General features: G+C 43.8%; 1 protein-coding gene across 1 annotated transcript in view; it reads left to right on the top strand.

The window, feature by feature from the left end:
- The window catches only part of AGBL1 (AGBL carboxypeptidase 1), a 732,091-nt gene that overhangs the window by 112,662 nt on the left and 603,846 nt on the right, over positions 1 to 15,583 (top strand). Inside the window, exons 10-15 of the mRNA XM_088025191.1 lie at positions 3,230 to 3,346; positions 4,372 to 4,952; positions 6,522 to 6,605; positions 6,840 to 6,926; positions 9,529 to 9,677; positions 11,168 to 11,255. Coding sequence (XP_087881317.1) covers positions 3,230 to 3,346; positions 4,372 to 4,952; positions 6,522 to 6,605; positions 6,840 to 6,926; positions 9,529 to 9,677; positions 11,168 to 11,255 — 1,106 coding nt within the window. The remainder of the gene's footprint in view (positions 1 to 3,229; positions 3,347 to 4,371; positions 4,953 to 6,521; positions 6,606 to 6,839; positions 6,927 to 9,528; positions 9,678 to 11,167; positions 11,256 to 15,583) is intronic.

The raw sequence follows: 15,583 nt of genomic DNA, 5'->3' as shown, positions 1-15,583 counted from the left end.
GAAGCCGGGAATATTTGTTTCTGGTCATAGATCCGAGCCAGGCTGTTAACTGATGGCCTTTTCATTTGAAAAGTCTTAGTTAATAATTGGGCTCAGCTGTTTAGAAAGAATGATTAAAAGGAACTTTTCTCTGTAAAGGGTCTTGAGAATGGAAACTTGGGTGACTTTCTTTGAAAACTCAGTGTCAACATAAGAAAAGAGAAACTTACAAGAAGTATAGACCAGATGTTGGCTGTGTGTTTTTTTTTTTAATATATTTTTTTATTCTTTGTGAACACAGCTGTTTGATTTGGACAAACTCTGAAGAGGAGAAGGATAAACAGAGTGACTTCAAGCTCTCCTCTCCTTTGCTCCCTCTTTTCCTTCCTTTTCAGTTTTTTGTTTCTTGCAGGTACCTTCTTGGCGGTGATCCATGTGGGAGGCAGCAGGCTAATTTCCTGGGGATAGTAATATGATACAAGGGCAAACAAGGCATAGATTTTTTTTTTAAGATTTTATTTATTTATTAGAGAGCGAGCGAGCAAGCAACAACATGAGAGGGGAGAGAGTCAGAGGGAAAAGCAGGCTCCCCACTGAGCTGGGAGCCTGATGTGCGACTCGATCCCAGGACTCCGGGATCATGACCTGAGCCTAAGGCAGTCGCTTAACCAACTGAGCCACCCAGGTGCCCAAGGCATAGATTTTTATCTTCAAAGAGTTTGCAGTCTAGTGAACTTGGAGGTTGTCCTTACCAGAGTTCAAATCATCATCTTCGAAAGGGTGGTGCGCTCAAGTGTAAGGCTGGGGAAAGTCAATAATATCTGAAAGGTCCAATCTGAGGAAGAAGGGCCAGAAAGCATGATCTGGATTAGATGGGTCCCAGAATCCTAAATGATGACTCCTCCCTGGGTTGCTATGAGGACACAGACTCAGGGCCATCCCTGAATAAGTATAAATGTTATTTATAAGAAACAGAGAAGGAGGGGAGAACCAACCTGAGTGCCTGGAGATTCAGAGACCGAGATATAAAACTCTGGGGACCAGAGATGGTCTCTGTTACAACTACTTCACTTCGCTGTTATACCGAGAAACTACCCACAGATAATACATAAATGAATGGGTGTGGCTGTGTTCCAAAAAAACATTATTTACAAAAACTGACAGTAGGTTATAGTTAGCTAACTCCTGCCATAAAGCTCAGTAGGTCACCTAGCCATATATAGAATGCATTGGGCTGCAGCTCATGGGCTACATGACACTCCTCACAACAGGCACACCAACGTTACTTGCTGGTCGGGAGACTCTTCCCAGTCACCTGCCAGATGGGTTTCCATTGGTAGCACTCTGGGGCATGGCTGAACCTGCAGCAAGGAGGGTGGAGGCAAGTAGGAACTGATAGATAAACCTGGAAAGGACAAGAATGATGGGATCTCCAGAACCAGGCTAAGGAGTTCGGGCCGGGTGCACACTGTATCAGGAAATACCATGAAATCAACCTCATGAGATCAATTTTTCTTTTAATTTTAAGTTTGGAGGAAAATTCCAGAAGAGGGATAGAATGTTGCATTTTCTTCCCTCCCCCTGCCACAATCAGTCATATAAACATTTATTGTCCGTATTTATTTGACTTAAAGAAGAACAGTCCAGGCCTTCAGGACTGCTAGGTTTTTCCTGAACTAACCAAAGATCCTCCTAATACACAGGGTAGGTTTTTCTCCCCTACTTCATTAGGGAAGCTGGGTCCAGGAGAGACATGGAAAGATGAGAAGACTGGACTGCTTGATTCTTGGTGTCCTTTCTGTGTAAGACTTTATAACCTTTGGAAAATACACAGGTGTTGGGAGGAGAGTCACCCTCACCATTTAACTGTTGTGAAATGTTGATCTAGAAATAAATATTAAGGGTCTGGGATTATTCAGCCCAATGAAGAAAAGACTGGCAGTGATGGGGTAGACATAAATATATAATGGGGTAAAGTGCAACGGGAGGTGACAAACCCCTCCCCGGGTCTGGGAGGCCCTGCCTAGTGCCTCCTTCTCGAATGCTTACTCCTGCATCTTCCTCCTGTTCTCTGTGCTGCACCATCTTCTTTCTGGAAACCATCATCAGCTGTTCTGCTGGTGATTTTTTCCCCACTGTTCTAGTTAAAATGTCACCTCCTCCGTGAGGTGGTCTCAGCTCATGCAATCTAAGGATTTTATTTACTTGTGAGAGAGAGAGAGAGAGAGAGATCAGGAGCGGGGGTGGGGTGGGGGTGGGGGGAGGGGCAGAGGGAGAAGCAGACTCCCCGCTGAGCAGGGAGTCCGATGCGGGACTCCATCCCAGGACCCTGGGATCATGACCTGAGCTGAAGGCAGATGCTTAACCAACTGGAGCTACCAAGGTGCCCATCAGCTCACACAATCTAAACAGCTTCCCACACCCCCCCACCTCAGGGTCAATCCCACTGCCTCCTTCAAAATATCCATGGCATTTGTCACCGTTGGAAGTGACCTTCTTCATTTGCTGTCTTCCTTCTCTCGATAGAAGATGGATTCCATTGGGACACTGACCTTTGTCTGTTCCATTATCGGTAACTCTTCAATACCCAGAATGGTACCTGCTCATAGTAGGTGCTCACTAAATGTTTTTGAGAAGACCGAGGGACCTAAATGGGAAGGGGGATAGAAGAATAGGTGCAGCGATTACAATTCTGTTGATGATGGTGGTGGCGAGACACAGAATTCTTTCATATCGTGCTTTACTAATTTTATATAAATTAGTTATTTATAGTGGGGGCTGATAAATCCTGAGATGGATGCTGAGAAAAGTTGTATACCTTCTTTCTTCTCATTAAAAAAATACAACCCGGGGGCGCCTGGGTGGCTCAGTTGGTTAAGCGTCTGCCTTCGGCTCAGGTCATGGTCCCAGGGTCCTGGGATCGAGCCCCGCATCGGGCTCCCTGCTCAGCGGGGAGCCTGCTTCTCCCTTTCTCTGCCTGCTGCTCTGCCTACTTGTGCTCTCTCTCTGTCTCTCTGTCTCTGTCAAATAAATAAATAAAATCTTAAAAAAAAAATACAACCCAACATCTTAAATTCTCCTTTGCGTAGGCTAGCACTATAATTTGGAGGCAAGGAAACCATGTCCCAAGATTCTGAAAAATCACACATGGAGTATCTTGTCTCGATGCTTCTCAGGGTGACTGTCTTGACTGTGAATGAATATATATATATATATACACACACACACACATTTGGATATTCCACTGTAGGATGATGACTTGGAAACGGATGTGAACAAGCTGAGTTCCAAACCTGGTCTTGACCGACCTGAAGAGGAACTGAAGCAGTATGAGGCAATGTGTCCTGAGCTCTCCTGCAGCTTTGAGGTAGGGCGTATGCCGTGGTTCTGCTCCATGGTGATGCATGATAGGTTCTTTGCAGAACTTGAGAGGCCAAGCAGGAGCTCTCCAGATGGAGAGCATTGCTCATCATTAGCAATCTGCTTCTGGGGTCTTTCTGAGAGTGAAGCAGAAGGTTAAGCAAAATATGAAAAAGGTGGCTGGTCTGGATGCATGCAAGGCACCTACAGTCGGACACCTGGCACCGAGATGGAAGTAGGATGACTGTACACATCGCCATCTATTGTCTGAGGGACAAAGTGCCTTGTCCTCACGTCCTGAAAATGCACTGAAAATTCTTGATGATTTATTGAGTGGGCAAGTTGTACTAGATGGCTTTCTGAAGGCGGTCAGTCCGATTTCAGGGTTTTTTGTTAGTAGAAACAAATTGAGAACCTTATACCTCATGATGTAGTGGCTAGTTGCTGCTCCCACTACTATTGCTGTTGTCAAGATTTTAGACCTGACTTTGGATCTCTATTATTTTCTTATGACTCTTAATATGTCATGAATTTGCCCACCTCTAAAGGTACCAGCTAAATCCCATGGAGAAGGGAGGCAGTATATTCTATTTTACTCCAGAAAGCCGAAGGGGATCAGTAGGTAAAAATTTCAGGGAAGGAAATTTCAGTTCACTATAAGGAAGACTTTTTTTTTTTTAAACAATCAGAATGATCCTCAAATGAAAGGTGCTGCCTTGAGGTGTAATGAAAACCCTATAAATAAGTTTGTTCAACTAGGCTGTAACTTTTTGGGGTGTTCCAGAGGGCATTTGTGTGCTATATAGAATTGTACTAGACCCACCCAATGCCCCTTCCAAACATGAATTTCTATGATTCTACCATTCGTTTGATTCTTGAAGCTTAGCCTTTTCTTGTCTGACCTTGGAAAAAGCTTCCTAATTCACAGAATTTATGCTTAACTCTGTGCCCAGAGAGTGAGGATAGGGGTCAAGTTGTATTTTCTACCAGGGAGGAAACACTGACATATTCTTTTCCATTTTAAACCTGAAGGAACTCAAGTCTAAACCTGGAGATGATTTGAACTTTGAAGAGACTCAGGATGCCAAGCACTACCACATTCCAACTGCAGCCTCCCCAAAGCAGCATTGCTTGACTGAGGACCAACGCTCCTGGGGGCAAGAAAGAGAAGGCATGGTCCAGACTTCCCTCCTGAATATGGTGAAGATGGGGAGGTCCGCCATGCATCCAGCCTCCAGAAAAGGCCCTGGGATGAACGCATACCAAAACATGCAATCAAATGGTCTTGGGATAGATTCTTCTGGAAAAGAAATCCCTGACATTCAAGCTTCCCTCAAACAGGATGCTTGGGATATAGACGTGATTTCCTGCCCATTGATGAGTGCCTCCTTCTCCAATTCCACTAGGCCTACAGAAACTGCTGAAGTAATAGATAAGCTTCTGCAGACACATCCCAAGCATATCCCCTTCCATGACCCCTCTCTTTATATGGCCAAAGCCAGAAGAACCAGATCTGTGGCCGACTTCAAGAGGGTGGCATTTCCTGACCTCTGGGGTCACCGTCCACCTCCCTCTGCTCAGTCAATGCTGGAGCGCAAATGTGGACTCCAAAGGTGATGGTGCTGCTGATTTGGAAGCTATATTTTTTGTTTTTAATACTTTAATAGGCAGAATGGTTTGTATAGAGAGTTCTGCCATCTTAGGAAAAGTGAGAATCAATCAGTAGCATGTTCAGATCCTTTGGGAAGCTTTTGCCAAACACAGAAGCTTGCCTCCCTCCCTGGACACGTCAGAACTAAGTGTGGGATAGCGACAGGCATGTGTTGCCAGAAAAAGAATCCCTTTGATGATTCCAGTGCAACCCCATATCCCAGAATGCATTGCAGATCATAACAGGGAAAGATAACCCAGTTTCTCCAAATAATTGGGATCATTCCTTAAAGGAAGTTTCTCAAAAAAAAAAAAAAAAAAAAAAAAACCACCAAAAAAACAGTGTGGATTATTTGGGATCTTTCTTTTTTAATTCACTGTAAATTGGCATCTGATCTCTTGTTGACGAAAGGAGGTGGCGTACCCCCATCTCACAGTCCCAACCTTATAAAACCTGGCTTGGCTGGGAGAAGAGTTCTGCCCTATCACTGAAGATTGTAAGGAAAATATGCATTCTCTAGGATAGAAACTTTGGGTGGTGGGTTATTCCCAGAATGATGGAAAGGGAGCTTTGCCTTTGGATCAACATAGATTAAAATGTAAATGGCTAAAGCCAAGGAAAAATGATTTTCCTTGGAAAACAAACAAACAAACAAACATTGAGTATGCATATGCTAAGTCAATGGAGCAAAGTGTGCATACCAGAAAGTTTCATGAACTTATTTTCCATTTCATCAGCAAATTAATGGTGGATCCCATGAGCTGCTCAGACTTGGGCTCCTGCTGACATCTCTGACCTTACCCTTTGCAGGTTGTCTACCACGCTCAAGTTCCTGAGAGACACGGCACAGGGGCTGGCTCAGCAAGACCTCCCCCTTTGACAGAACATCCTCCCCTTGAGTCTAGGCCTTATGTCTACCTCCCCTCTCTTTCTCCCACTCCGCCCAAAAAACATGGATCAGAAATTCAAGGAGGGAATCTGAAAGATCCCTTGGGCTTCCTCCTGTCCTCTTACTTAAACTTCCTGAATATGGGTGTTTCTCAGACAGAAGATTGACCTTAGTTTTCTGGAGATGACAGAACCCAAGGAATAGAAATGACCCACGAGTTCAGAGGCTTTCTGAAGCCTCGAAGGCCTTGAGGATGCAAACAGTCAACAATCCTAAAGTCTCCCTCAAAAATTGTCTCTGTGCAAAGGACCCTCTTACTCTCACAACCAAAACCCTTTGGAATCCATTAGTCTAAATGCTCTTGAAAAAAATTCCCCTTCAAGTCAAGAATCTTCCAACTAAAATCTGGCATCAGTGTATCCTACATTCCTATTGCTCAGTGTAGTTTCATTTTTTGATAAAGAACAAAAGGAAGGAGAGACAGTGCTTTTTCCACTCTTGTAGCCCCAGGTTGGGGGGCATTATTAATTTTTTCTTTCATAATTCTCTGATGACTTTCAAGGCCCTTCCCAGATGACCATAGGATGGATGGGGTCAGGAGTGAGAGCCAACCCTTAAAATGTATCCAATTTTCCTTTCTAGGATCAAGATACTTGAGGATGTCCGGAGGCTCATCCAGCCAAGTGATGTTATAAATAAAGTCGTCTTCAGTTTAGATGAGCCTTGGTAGGTGGTCCTGAGCATCAGTGGAACATGGAAGATGGGGGTGGAGTATGGAATATCCTCTTAACGACATGAGAATAAGCATGCTTTATGTTAGTAATCCACCCCTTCTCCGCGAAACACGATCAGAATTCATGTTCAAGAATCTGTAAGAAAAAGCTTATCTCTAAGAAATGTCAGGCTGTGCCCAAGAATAGCAAGAACGCATGTGTTCACATGTTTCCTATTTCATTACAGGCCTTTGCAAGACACCGCTTCTGACTGCTTGCGGTTCTCCTCCAAGTTTGAGTCAGGAAATCTTCGCAAAGCCATCCAAGTGCGTGAGTAAGTAAGGAAACCCACAAAGGTAGCAGGTTGTGCCTCTCTCCTCCCTGTTCTCCGTACCATGGTCTCACATCAGTCGTTTGAAATCAGCCACGGCAGGAGCGTTTATACCCCGAGAAAGGGCAAACAAGACACCTGAAGGTTTTCCTCTCAGTCCGCTGCTAAACATTTACAGGCACACCACTAGGGGGCTCATTAGCTGATGTCACAGCAAGGTGGCAACTAGAGGTGAAAGTTAGGAATACACCTGTATTCCAAATAATGGCTCCACCCTTGGGTGCAGGCGTTCTTGGACTGGGATGTTTGTACTTCCGTTGACGCCAGGGCTGGTTGCGTTGACACAGCAGGGTACGTGGGGTCCCCTGGTCCCGTATCTCTTCACATCTGTTGCTCCCATCCCTGTGAATGTAGGTGGCAGGAACATTGGGCTCCCCGTGGAGAGGTGTGTTACTCTTTGTTCAAGGGCATGTGTAGTGCCATTCCTCTCTGGCAGAATCTCTCAATGAGCTCTTATTACTAGACAAGTATTTCATAGGCAAGGAAAGTCTAGGGCTGTACAAACTAAAGAGGGGGAGAGGACACAAAACAAAAATTTTCAGTGCAGAAGAGATGGCTATGGTATCATTCTTCCCTCGATACCAGTGTGGACTCTATTTGTCATATGCCAAAAATCAGGATTTGTCACCCATCTTCTATGGGTGAACTCCCGAAGACAGCAGTCTGGAACAGTTAATGGTGTGGGGGTCACAGACTCTGGAATCAGAATGCTGGGGCCACCTCACCCCTTTCCCACCAGGAGATTTCAAGCAATTACCTGACTCTACTCCGTGCCTTTTTTTCCCCACCCAGAAAATGGGGACAGTGATGGCACCCACATCATAGGGATTTTTTTAATGAGAGTTAGCTAAAAACACATCACGCTCTTAGAATAGTGCCCAGCACACTCAGTCAGCATGAGCCTGTCTTCAGGGATGCGTATTCGCCATTGCCAGGGCACAGAACTTCAGCTAGATCAGCCTGTTTTGTGTCTATCTGAGGAGTCATTTTTGAAATTTTTCTTTTTTTGGGGGGGGCAGGTGAGCAGTGACCCTTTTCTGTTTGTTTTGCACATGAACTATTTCAAGGAAGCCCGACATATAAAACAAATGCAAGTTGAGCTACATGGGCTGAAGAAGAGAAAGGCAGTTCCGTTAACATTCCTTCTAGGCTTCTTCTCTTTCTGTTGCCAGCTCAGCTTCTACGTCTTGTGGTGGTGCCTGCTTTTATGACTCCGTTTATATATCATGTTTCGGGGATCCGGGAGAGAAAACCTAAGCAGGAGTCTCCTGGGGGGACAGTGGTCAGTCCATGATGTGTCTGCCCTGCTGGTCTTGCTCTGGTCTCTCTCTCTCTCTCTCTCCAGATATCTGCCTTTGGCCAGAGTGTAGAATCCTAAACCAATTAGTTATGGTTAGGGTAACAGAGTCAGAGGACAGAAAACAAACCTCTATATAGGCAAGGAGTTTTGATGATCCGTTTTTGGAGAGGATGGCGGGCATAGCAGATCATTTGAGGGCTGTAGTCTTTCTGGATTTGTCCTTTTGAGCATCACTTGGTGGACTATGCTTCATTTGCTGTATCTCAGGCTCAATGGTTCAAGGGAGATGCTTAGAGTGACTGAGCAGTGGGTCTCCATCAGGTAGCTCTCCTCTGCTCTGATAGGCCTTCTGCAAAGCGCCCCCCCTTCCAGAAATCGGACTGTACCACTTTGCAGGGGTCCAGAATGGCAGGGTGTGAACAGATCAGGGCAAATACATCATCCTTTCTAGAGGAGCAACTCAAAGAACATGCCGAGGGGCTGGAGCAATCTTATTTTTGAAAATATACTGATAATAATGTTGTTGTTAATTTTGTTGCTACAGCGCAAAAAATTGGTTAGTTTTGCAGATAGTAATGGCGAGGGGACACACAGGAGTCTCCTGGGGCGCTGGGAATGTCCTATCTGGGTAATCGCTGAACAGGAGTGTCCAGATGAATTTATTTAAATTCACTGAGTTGTACACTTAAAATTTGTGCATTTTATGGCATGTAAGTTAAATCAATTAAAAAGGGACAAAATGAACACACAACTCCTACATTGCTGTCTAATTCATGTTTGTTGCTTTGCTGGGGGCTTACCTGTACAATACAACTTAATCTTTACAGACAGCCCTGCAAGTTTAGGCATTATTTCCATTTTCCATACGAGTAGACTCAGCCTCAAAAGGAATGTGCAGCATCAACCAGATGTGATTGAATTTTCTCTGGGATATAGCACACTTGTATTTTTCCTGCCAGAGAGTTTAATTATTAATTTATTAAATCACAGTTTAATAAAAAGATAGGCTGTGGTTGTGTAATTGATTCTTTGATTCTCCTAATACCAAGAACCTGCTCCCCTCTCCCCACATTTCTATGGCCCGTGTGTCCAATTTTGTGAGATGAGCACAATCACTGTAACTTACCAGCCCGCTGAGATCCCCGGTCTTAGATCTGTCCTCCGGAACCTGAGATGTTGGACTTCTCAGTGTTGGACATTCCCTCAAAGACTTGTAGCCCTCCAATCTTGCTTCTGACTTTGCAGGTGGGAGTACGACTTGCTGGTCAACACTGATGTGAATAGTAGCCAGCACCAGCAATGGTTCTACTTCGAGGTGAGCGGCATGAGAGCTGCTGTCCCTTACCGCTTCAACATCATCAACTGTGAGAAGCCCAACAGCCAGTTTAATTACGGTATGAGCTCTTGGGCTAACACCCAAGATCTTCTAGACTTCTACAAGTTCTAGAAGCTAGATCTTCTGGCTAACACCAGGAATGGTGCCCCTCTGTGATTGATTGGCTTATTACTGGAAGCCCTGTTTGGGTTCCCAAAGGGTTTGAAGTTGGGCTGAATGTTTTGGTTGCCACGTGTGGCAAGATGGTCGTCAACCTGTGGCAGACTGCCACCATGGAAGGCAAGCTGGAAGTCCTCACTCTGTGGTGGAATGTTAATACCATGCCTGCCATTCCACTACTTCCTGACTGCCTTGCCCCACCTTGAACTTTTGGAGGTCCATGAGAACCTCTCATTTGTTCCTTCTCTTCATCTCCTAAATCTCACAGCAGCAAATACATTGACCTCTTTGTCCCAGAAAGGAAAACAGCACAATCCAATTGGATGACACTGATTTGCACCCTCAGAAAATATGGGGAAAGTTCAAATTCTCCTGAATACCTGCGGCCATTTTGGAGGAGAAATTCAAGGGACAAAGTGACTGGCAGCCCACATTGACTTTGAATGTTTCCAGGAATGGAAAATTCTGCATGTTATTGCTGGATCATATACTAATTCATTGAGTGGCTTTGAGTAAGGAATAAATATTCCCACATCTCTCGGTCTGAGCACAGGGTACTGCCTCTATTTTGTACCGACTAAATAGATTCTTGCTGGTGTAGAAAGAGAAAATATGAACCCTGAGTCTTGTATTTGCTCTATGTGTCTGCTGTAGCAAATTGTCACAAACTCAGTGGCTTAAAGCAAGACAGATTTACTCTCTGACAATTCTAGTGGCTACAAGTCCAAAATCAGTTTCACTGGGCTACAGTGAAGGTGCTGGAAGGGCCATGCTCATTGGAGCACCTAAGGGATTTTCTGTTTGTTTGGTATTTTTTTCCCACTGTTTATAGAGTTGTGTTCCTTGCATCCCTTGGTTCATGGCCCCTTCCTCCATCTTCAAAGCTGGCCATGTAGCATCTCCCAATCTCCCTCTGCTTCAGTCACATAGCTTCTCCTGTGCAGTCAAAGCTCCCTCTGCCTCCCTCCTAAAAGGACATAAGTGATTGCATTTAGGGCCCATCAGGATAATCTCTTCATCTCAAAATCCTTAATTTAATTACATCTATGAAATCCCTTTTGCCATATAAGGCACCATTCATAGGTTCCAGGGGTTAGGACCTGGATTTCTCGGAGGGCCATGATTCAGTCCATCACAGCTCTCTTTCCCTTTTCTCTTTCTCCGGAGATTAATACTTTTTTTTTTTAAGATGTGGGGTGTAGGGGCAGAGGTAGAGGGAGAGGGAAAGAGACAATCTTAAGCAGGCTCGATGCTGGCTTGGAATCTGACACATGATCTCATGGCCCTGAGATCATGACCTGAGCTGAAATCAAGGGTCCTGATGCCAAACTGACTGAGCCACCCAGGGTGCCCCTCCGCAGTGATTAATCCTGCCTTTGTTCTGTGCAGGGATGCAGCCAACTGCCTATTCTGTGAAGGAGGCTCTTCTTGGAAGACCCACCTGGATACGAATGGGCTATGAAATCTGTTATTACAAGTAAGTTAGAGTGTTGCTAGCTTCCTTTTCTCTGCTCTTTCTTTCTTTCTCAATTTCCTGCTCTTCTGTGTTGATCTGAGAAACCTCAGCCATCCGTCTGTGTCCCAGTGGCGAATGCCCTGTGCTTCAGAAGCGCAAGCATGTTATATGGCACTTACAGTAGAACCCAAGAAATCTTTTGATTTTCAGAGAAAATCAACACATTAAAACCCTTAGACCTTGTTGTTGGATGTTAGAACTTACACAGATGCAACCTGTGATTCGTTCACAAGCCTCTCTTCTTTACCTCTTTCCGTGTATCCCAGTGAACAAAAAAATCTGAGATGTTCCGGCCTATTCTTATTTTGTGCTCCAGTTTTCCAAAGTAGATGGGAGTGGATATGTGACAGGTCTGCTTAAGTAACTATTCCTCCGCAGCAAGATGATTTTTTGGAAAAAAATAAACGAGGGAGCATTTCTAGAGTTCATCTTCAAACCTTGATCGGTAGCCAGTTTCGTCAATTCATTCTGTAAAGTTGTAAATGAGATCTAAATTATCCATATCTTTTGATAAAAGAAATGGATTCCCAACCCATGAATTGCTCGTTTGTGCATTTTCTTTTGATGGAAAATAAAAAATGTACATTCATAAGAAAGAAAAAGGACAAGACCTGTTAGGACACGCAGGAAATATGTAATTAATTATTAGCTCATTGCTAATTTCTTATAAAAACTGATAGGCTAGCACTTGTTTTATTGGATAAAGCAAGGTGTATCTCTTTCTGATATTACAAGAGGACCCTAAGAAGAGTATTGTCAGACATTCGAGAGTTTGGGATTGTTGTTAATACCAAAAAGAAAGAGAATATATACTCTCTTGCCCTTTGGCTTTTGAGACAGGACAGGAACACTGATAGAGCAACCCAATTCCTGACCTTTCCTATCTATCAGACACAAAGGCAAAAATCACCATAGAGATAAGTACTGTCTTCAAAACACGGAACTGGACTGACTTACAGTTTGTAATAAAAGAGTTGGCAGTCTTCAGTCCTTGATGTATTAGGATATGGATCTGGGCGGTATTTTCATCATCTTCTTTAGAACAATAGCAAAATATTACGATTTTGTTGGTTTTCCGTTCACCTATATGGCAATTTCTCTCTGGCCTCCATATCTAGAAACTCCCAGGATCTTTTCACATTCCAAAGAGATTTAGACTAAAAACCATCTCAAAGTGGTAGAAGCCAACAACTACAAGGAAAAACAGCGAAAGCCTAAATTTTGAACCTTCGTGTGTCCTGTGAAAATAGCAACCCTAAATAAACATGAAAGACCGAGCTTGCTGCCTGCTTGGATCTGGAGCTTAGTAAGAGATTGGACAAACACAACATTCAGTATTCTCTCCCAGGGGAGTAGAACTCTCCCTGGAGGCTGTTTCTCTGGGAGGTGGGAGTAAGAAGCAGACTTGTGGGGACAAAGCATCTGCCAAAAAAGAGAAGGAAGAAAGAAGCCCCACATCCAAAAACACAGCCTTGGCCTCAGGAAAGCCAAAGTTAATGTTAATAGCTGTTAGATTCATTAACAAGACAATTGTTATGTGATTAAAGAGCAACAGAGGGGTAACATGAAAACCGTGAATGTGTAATGCAATTCATTTTTCATATTGCAGTCATGAATACAACAGAGATGAATGGATAAGATTGCTACATTGTAACGTAGTTTGTTTTACAATTATTCACCACATTATGTTAACATATTTCTAATGTGATTTAACAACAGGATACATGTGTGTATCTCTATTCAACCACAGCTCAGGACACCTCTCCCTACTGTAGAATGCCTTAGATTGTCAAACATATGTCTCTCTTTAGTCTTTGAGTTGATTTGCTCTAGAAGATGTGTTTGCTTCACCCCTGCCTTTATTTGCTCCAGTGTATTAATTTGAGAGAACTTTACCTCCTTACTTCTCTGTCTCCAGCACATCATCAGGAACTCAGAAGTTGTATTTCTATTGTGCTGTTAAGTTCCCAGATTTCTAAACAACAACAACTAACAGTCTATATTGTGAGGTTTAGCTTAATTTAGGAAATATACTCTATCAATCCACTGAAGTAGGCTTCTGCAAACTTAACTACCTTGCCAGAAGTTAAAACCAAAAGAATGAGGGAGGTGTGGAGCTCTTCCCATTTGACAATCGATGCTCAGCTTCCTGACACATGAAAGCCAGAGACGTATAATGCGATGTGTTGTTCATATTCCAGCTGTGGAAACCCAGCAGAGAAGAATGGATAAGATTGCTCTACTGTAGTTTGCTTTATAATTAGGCATCTTGGGCTGCAGAAGGACAGTGGTGTCAATCCCCATATTAAACCTTAAGACAACTGAATTTCTTCCTTAGTACCTAGATCATACCACATTTGAGGAAAAATTCTGATATTTTCTCCTGTGCGCCACTGACCATCTTGCCGCTCCCCCGGAACCCCTTCTCCTCCTCCAGCCCATTCCCCTCTCCCACCCACCTTGCAGACCAGTAGTCCAGAAAGTAAAAGGGATCCTCGGGAGGGAAGGACATAAATGAGCAGCCTCCTTTTTCCATGCCTCTCATAAAAGTAAGCAAGGACACTTGCAGTTCCTGCTCTATTGACTTCCCTGCTTTCTGCTTCTCCCTACAATGTACACAGCCTCGCACCTTTCCGAATCCTTTCCTGGCTCCGGTCTAAAGTAATTTTGCTGCTGAAGGGCAGAGGGAGGGAAGCCACATGCTCAGAGTGGCCATGTAATACACAACGGCTGATCTCTTCTGACATTTATCTCAGCTCGTGAGAGGAGATGGAACAGCTCACTCATGAAGATGAATGTCATACATGGGCTCTGCCATCATGCATCCCTCCGAGGGATCTCAGGAGGGATATTTGGCATTGTATGGAATATTAGTAATGCTGCAGACCTGGGGAAGCCCGGTGGCTTGGCTGCTCTGCCTTATTAGACCCTGTTAAGTGAAATGATGCACCCTTGTTAAACAGAGCAGGGTCATTATAAGATTATCTACTTCACTCTCTATCTTGGCATTTGCTTATTTCATGCACGCACAGGGGGAAAAAATGACTTCCCAGCATATTTTTAAGTGCAAATGGAAATAGATTGAGTTCATAACTATGCATTTGTGTACTTTGCTCCTTGCTTCATTGAAGGCTTTATGATTATAAAAGTGTAGATTGGTCCTAAGACAAATGGTTCAGGGAATGGAAAAGTGAAGGGGGGAGCCTTTTAACTGGAAAAGCTGGCTCTACCCGACCTTGGGTCATCTTTGACCCACCATCACCTATCTAGGATCCAGCAAATCAGAGAATGCCCTTGATTTTCACCAGGCTCCTTCTCCATCTTGAAGAGCCGATCAAGGAGAGAAAGCTCTTGGAATCAGACTTCTAGCGCTTGTCATCAGTGGTGTGACTGTGGGCAGATTATTCTAGCCTCAACCTCCGATTCCTCATCTGTAAAATGGAGCCAATAATGGAATAATGAAATGAGGAAAAGCAGGTGGAAAGTTGAGCACTGTGTCTGGTGCATAGTAGATGTTCAGTGAATGTCAGCAATCATCCATTAACTAGTAGAAACTACTTTGTGGCACCAATGACATAAAGAATCAGTGAAATGTTTCATTTTCAGGAGCTCTCATCTGTTTTATGTTAGATTCCTTCTGTTACTTTAGACTTTAAGTTTATAAGCAGCCCTGATTTATGAAGACCAAAATTTCACATTGTTACTGGCTAAATTGGGCCGAAACACTTCTTGTCATCTTATCCATTTCCAAGACACAGGTGATATTATAAAAGAGATCTTGGTTTTGGAGTCAGCGCACTCATGAGGTTGATCCTACTTGCTGTGCTTTCTGTCGCATCATATCCGTGATCCTCGATTTCCCCATCTGTAGAATGTGTATAGTAACACTTAACCTTAAAAAGATACCAGTAGGATTAGAGGTGGAATACTTTAGGTGTTCTAATTACTACTCCTGGAGTCCATTTGCTCTACAGACTTTAACTGAACAGCTGCTAAGTCCAACTTCTGTGCCAGATACACAAAACAGTAAGCATAATCCCTGTCATAAAGGGTTAGCAGTGAGGGAGAGACAGAGCGTGGTAAGAACTAGGTAAAAGAGCAGATATCAGGGAAGCTTCCTGGAAGAGGAAACCCTTGGGTTGAGGCTTGAAGGCAGAAGGAGTTGTCTGAGTGAGGTAGAAGGAAAGGGTTTTCGGTACAAAGGAAGACCATGGGAGCCACTTAAAATATAAAGGATGAATGTTACTGCCTTGCAAACATCCCTCAGCATGTTCACATCATAATTGGTG

The sequence above is a fragment of the Eumetopias jubatus genome, unplaced genomic scaffold (assembly GCF_037043125.1).
Source record: "Eumetopias jubatus isolate StellerSeaLion01/CBP00866 unplaced genomic scaffold, mEumJub1_p1.0 scaffold_7, whole genome shotgun sequence".
Lineage (NCBI taxonomy): Eukaryota > Metazoa > Chordata > Mammalia > Carnivora > Otariidae > Eumetopias > Eumetopias jubatus.
Note: the sequence above shows the minus strand (reverse complement) of the source record. Positions and strands in the feature narration are given on the sequence as shown.